General features: G+C 64.9%; 1 protein-coding gene across 1 annotated transcript in view; it reads left to right on the plus strand.

Moving 5' to 3' along the window:
• Nucleotides 1-1,459: 1,459 nt before the first annotated feature.
• H696_01752 (hypothetical protein) overlaps nucleotides 1,460-4,107 on the plus strand; it is a gene marked incomplete at its 5' end in the record, with an annotated part of 5,011 nt that continues 2,363 nt past the window's right edge. Inside the window, 5 exons of the mRNA XM_009495662.1 lie at nucleotides 1,460-1,516; nucleotides 1,697-3,130; nucleotides 3,287-3,425; nucleotides 3,578-3,681; nucleotides 3,817-4,038. Of these exons, the coding sequence (XP_009493937.1) occupies nucleotides 1,460-1,516; nucleotides 1,697-3,130; nucleotides 3,287-3,425; nucleotides 3,578-3,681; nucleotides 3,817-4,038 (1,956 nt within the window). The remainder of the gene's footprint in view (nucleotides 1,517-1,696; nucleotides 3,131-3,286; nucleotides 3,426-3,577; nucleotides 3,682-3,816; nucleotides 4,039-4,107) is intronic.

Raw genomic sequence — 4,107 nt, forward strand, 5'->3', positions numbered from 1 at the left:
GGGGGGGGAGGCGAGCGCCTTCACACGGCAACACGGAGCGAAAGGGCGTGTTCAGCCTGTTGGGCGTGCGCATGCGCGGGCTCCCGGGTGTGTGTGTCACAGCGCAGAGGCGCGCCGTCGTCAGAGTCAACCGGGGGCACGGCGTTATTGGAGAGAGGGAAGATGGGCTCCCACACTTTTCGGGCGAGTGAGGGGGGGGGGGGAACAAAAAGAAGCACACGTTCCCCACACGGCTGCCCGGAGATTAGAGCGGCCCGGCTACCCCGGCTCAAGTTAAGATCCCAATTATGCGGCGTCATGACCACAGAGCCACATGATCCCGGAGGCCAAATGCGGCGGTTTGGCGAAGGGCCGCCTCCGCCGCCCTTCGCAGCGGGATATGTGCATCCTGCGTTGTGTTCCCCTGGGGCAGGCGTGTGTGTGTATGTGTGTTGTGTCTTGGGACCCGGCGTGTGGGTGCGCAGCTCGCTGCTGGTGAGAACCCGCCCGGAAAGGCTGCCACCGATGGGGGGTGGCAACGTTCTTCGGGACTCTCCCTGTCCCCTTCCCACCGGGCGAGACGCTCGACCCGGGGAGGGAGAGAAGGGCGGACTTATTTCGGCGGAGGATGGTGTTGGCTCTTGTCCGCGGTCAGGCATCGATGGAGAGAGCACTCGGCCGGGCATCTGCCTCGACCTTCCCCCCCGGGGGCGGGAGGGGCGCCAAGAACAGGGCTGGCCGGCAGCCGCGCACCTTTGTGCGGCCCTTATCATCGGCGGCGCTTGCCCGGTCGTTCGTTGGGTCCACTAGACACCACCCCTCGTCCAAGTCTTGCTGGCCCGGAAGCCATCTGTTTGTGGCCCTGACAGGTCGCCCATCGTCGTCGCTGCTGGTGTTTTTAGTGTTCTTGGTTGGGGCCGTTTTGTCTGGACCGTCAGTTCCCAAGAGAACCTGGCGTTTCTGAACACTCGGGGGCCGAGGGGGGAGGGGGGGGGGGGGCGACACCGTTCTCATTATTCGCAACCTGCATGCGTCGAGTTGTTGGTGCGAACGGTGTGAGATGGAGGGCCCTCCTCGGCCGCAAGGCGGTTGCAATGTGGGGGGCCTTCCTTGTGTCTGATTCTCTGCGTGTCCTTCGCACTCTCTTTCCCTCTGTTTCTTTCTTTCTGCCAGCCTCCCGCCCGAGCCCCTCTTCCAGGCCGGCTCGGTCTTCTTGTGGACTTGGGGGGAGGGGGGCAGGCGGTGCCATGAGTTGTTTGCCAGGATCCACTGTAGTGACCTGTGAAGTGACCCCCACCCGGCACACAGCCACCGTGGAGGCTGATTACAAATGAGCACCCGGGCGCTTCCGTCCCCCTCCCTCCCCTCCTCCCTCCCTTGCCCCTTTCCGACTCGCGCTCCGCTCCCTTCACTCCCCCTCCACTTGTAGATCCCTCCTTCTATTCGGCTCAAATCCCTCCCGCCGACCTCGCTCGAGAGGATGTCCTATCAGCCTGGTGCCCCGCCGGCCGGCTATGGCGCGCCGTACAATCCCCAGGTAGATTGATCCCCCCCCCCCCCCCCCAATGTTGTCTCCCTCTCATAGCTCCCTTCTGCACATGCACACGCACCCACACGATAGAGCATCTCTTGCCATCCTCCTCGCGACCCTGCTTATGACGCCCCCCTTGCTGGACTAACCCCCCCCCCCCCCTGTGTTTTCCCGTCCCTAACGCAGCAGCCGACGCAGGCCGGTGCGACCCCCGGGGGCTACGTCCCTGGCATGGCCCCTCCGCCGATGATGGGCGGCGTGGCCCCTCCACCGATGATGGGTGGCGGCGTGGCCCCTCCGCCGATGATGGGTGGCGGCGTGGCCCCTCCGCCGATGATGGGTGGCGGCGTGGCGCCCCCGCCCATGCCCGGGACTCAGCCCCAACCGGTGCATCCTGGCGCGGGTGTCCCACCACCGATGATGGCCCCTGGTGGGCTCCCGGCCCAGATGAATCGGCCTGCCCCGGCTGGTATGGCTGTGCCGCCGATGCCTGGTGCCCCGACGGCGGTCGCTCCGCCTCGGCCGGTCGCCATGAATGCCCCGCCGATGCCTGGCTCTGTCGCTGCTCCGCCGATGCCTGGGGCTCCGGGCACCGCTGGCGCGCCGCCGATGCCCACCACCATGGGCGCGCCGCCGATGCCGGGTGCCATGCCCCCCACTCACCACATGCCTGGACTTGCGCATTCTCCCTCGGCGGCCGCGGCACCCTCGCTTCAAAGTGCGCAGAATCAGTTTGCCACCATGTCCCTCGGCACTCAGCAGCCCCAAGCTTCCGCGGCCACCGCCACGCCTCCCCGTCCTGGGCCTCCCCCGTCAATGGCCGGTGTCGCGGCGCCTCCTCCCATGGCACAGTCACCGCAAGGATTTGCCCCTGGGCAGATGCCTGCCGCCGGGCCGCATAGTCCCTCGGTCGGCGCCCCCAGTGGACTCTTCCCCCCATCGACAGCTGGTGCTGCTCCGCCGCCTCTCCCCGGCCAGCAGCCTCAATATGGTTACCCCCAGCAGCAGCAGCCCCAGCAGCAGCAGCCCCAGCCGCCGCAGCAACAGCAGCAGCAGCAGCAGCAGCCGCAGCAGCAGCAGTCCCCTGCCGGGCAGTATGGTTATGCGGCGCCAGGTGCTCGCTTCCCCCCCATGCCTGGTCAGTCGATGCCTCCCATGCCCGGCCAGCCGATGCCTCCCATGCCCGGCCAGCCGATGCCCCCCATGCCCGGCCAGTTGATGCCTCCTATGCCGGGCCAGCCGTTCCCCCACTCCCCGAGCCATGCCCATCCGCAGCAGCACATGCCGCAGCAGCCGATGCCACAGCAGCAGCAGCAGCCTCAGCCGTCTCAGCCGCAGCAGGGGGCCCGCAACGCTTCCTCGGTGGACCTGGCTCAGGTCCCCTCGCCGGTAGGCGTGTTGGCCGTGGACCAGGCCGCCCACGAGGGGCGCCCGTACTACACACGCAGCTCGGCCAAGGCCCCGCCTTTGTCCTTCACTGAGTGCAGCATCATTGATGATGGCAACTGCAGCCCGCACTTCATTCGGTCAACCATGTACCAAATCCCCACCACCAGCGATCTGCAGAAGTCCTGCAAGATCCCCTTCGGCTTTGTGTTGCAGCCTTTCGCCGAAACTTCGGTGCGTCTCCTCTTCCCTCGCCTCCTGCTCTCGGCCGCTTGCTCGAAGTTCTCCCTTCGGCATGGGCATCTGCGCTAACGCTCTCCCGTCCTGTGCGATCTCTTTCTCCCCCCCCCCTCTCCCCCCTCTCTTTTGCCATTCTCGCTCGATCTGCAGATCACCGTGCCTCTGGTTGATCATGGTGCCCGGGGCCCCGTCCGTTGTGGCCGTTGCCTGGCATACATCAATCCCCACTCGCGCTTCGTCGACAATGGGTCTTCCTACATCTGTGCCCTGTGTGGTCTGAAGAATGAAGGTGTGTTTTCTCTCTCTCTCTCTCTCTCTCTCTTTCTCTCCTTCTCTCTCCCCCCCTCGCGATCGGAGATGCCACGGGGAGAAATGTTTTCTCAGGCTCTTCCCCATGGAGTGCATCGGTTATACTTACCATTTGTTTTGTTCCTCCCAAAGTGACTGGCGATTTCTACTGCAACCTCGATGTCATGGGTCAGCGCCTTGACCAGAAGGACCGGCCAGAGTTGTCCCGCGGTTCGGTCGACTATGTTGCCCCGGCTGTTCGTTGCATCTGCCTTACCCCTTCCCGTTTCACCCCCTGTCCGTTTTCCGCCCGTACCTGACGTGCGCCTTTTTTCTCCCCCCCCCCCCCCCATCCCACCCACCCACCCACAAACCCACACACACCCCTGCAGGATTACTTTGTTCGTCCCGCGGCTCCGCTTCATATTGTCTTTGTTGTGGATGTTTCCATCCAGAGCCAGACATCTGGCGCTCTTCAGGCCATGTGTGATGCCATTCGCCTGTCGCTGGACTCGCTGCCTGAGCAGGTGTCGCTGGATGGCGAGCGCAAGCCCTCGCCTGTGCGCGTGTCTCTGGTGGCATTCGACCGGTTTGTCTATTTCTTCAACCTCTCGGTATGTACAACTACCCCCCCCCCCCCCCTCCCCCTTCACTCTCTCATTTGGTGATACTTGTGGGGCATC

Source organism: Fonticula alba (genome assembly GCF_000388065.1).
Source record: "Fonticula alba strain ATCC 38817 unplaced genomic scaffold supercont2.2, whole genome shotgun sequence".
Lineage (NCBI taxonomy): Eukaryota > Rotosphaerida > Fonticulaceae > Fonticula > Fonticula alba.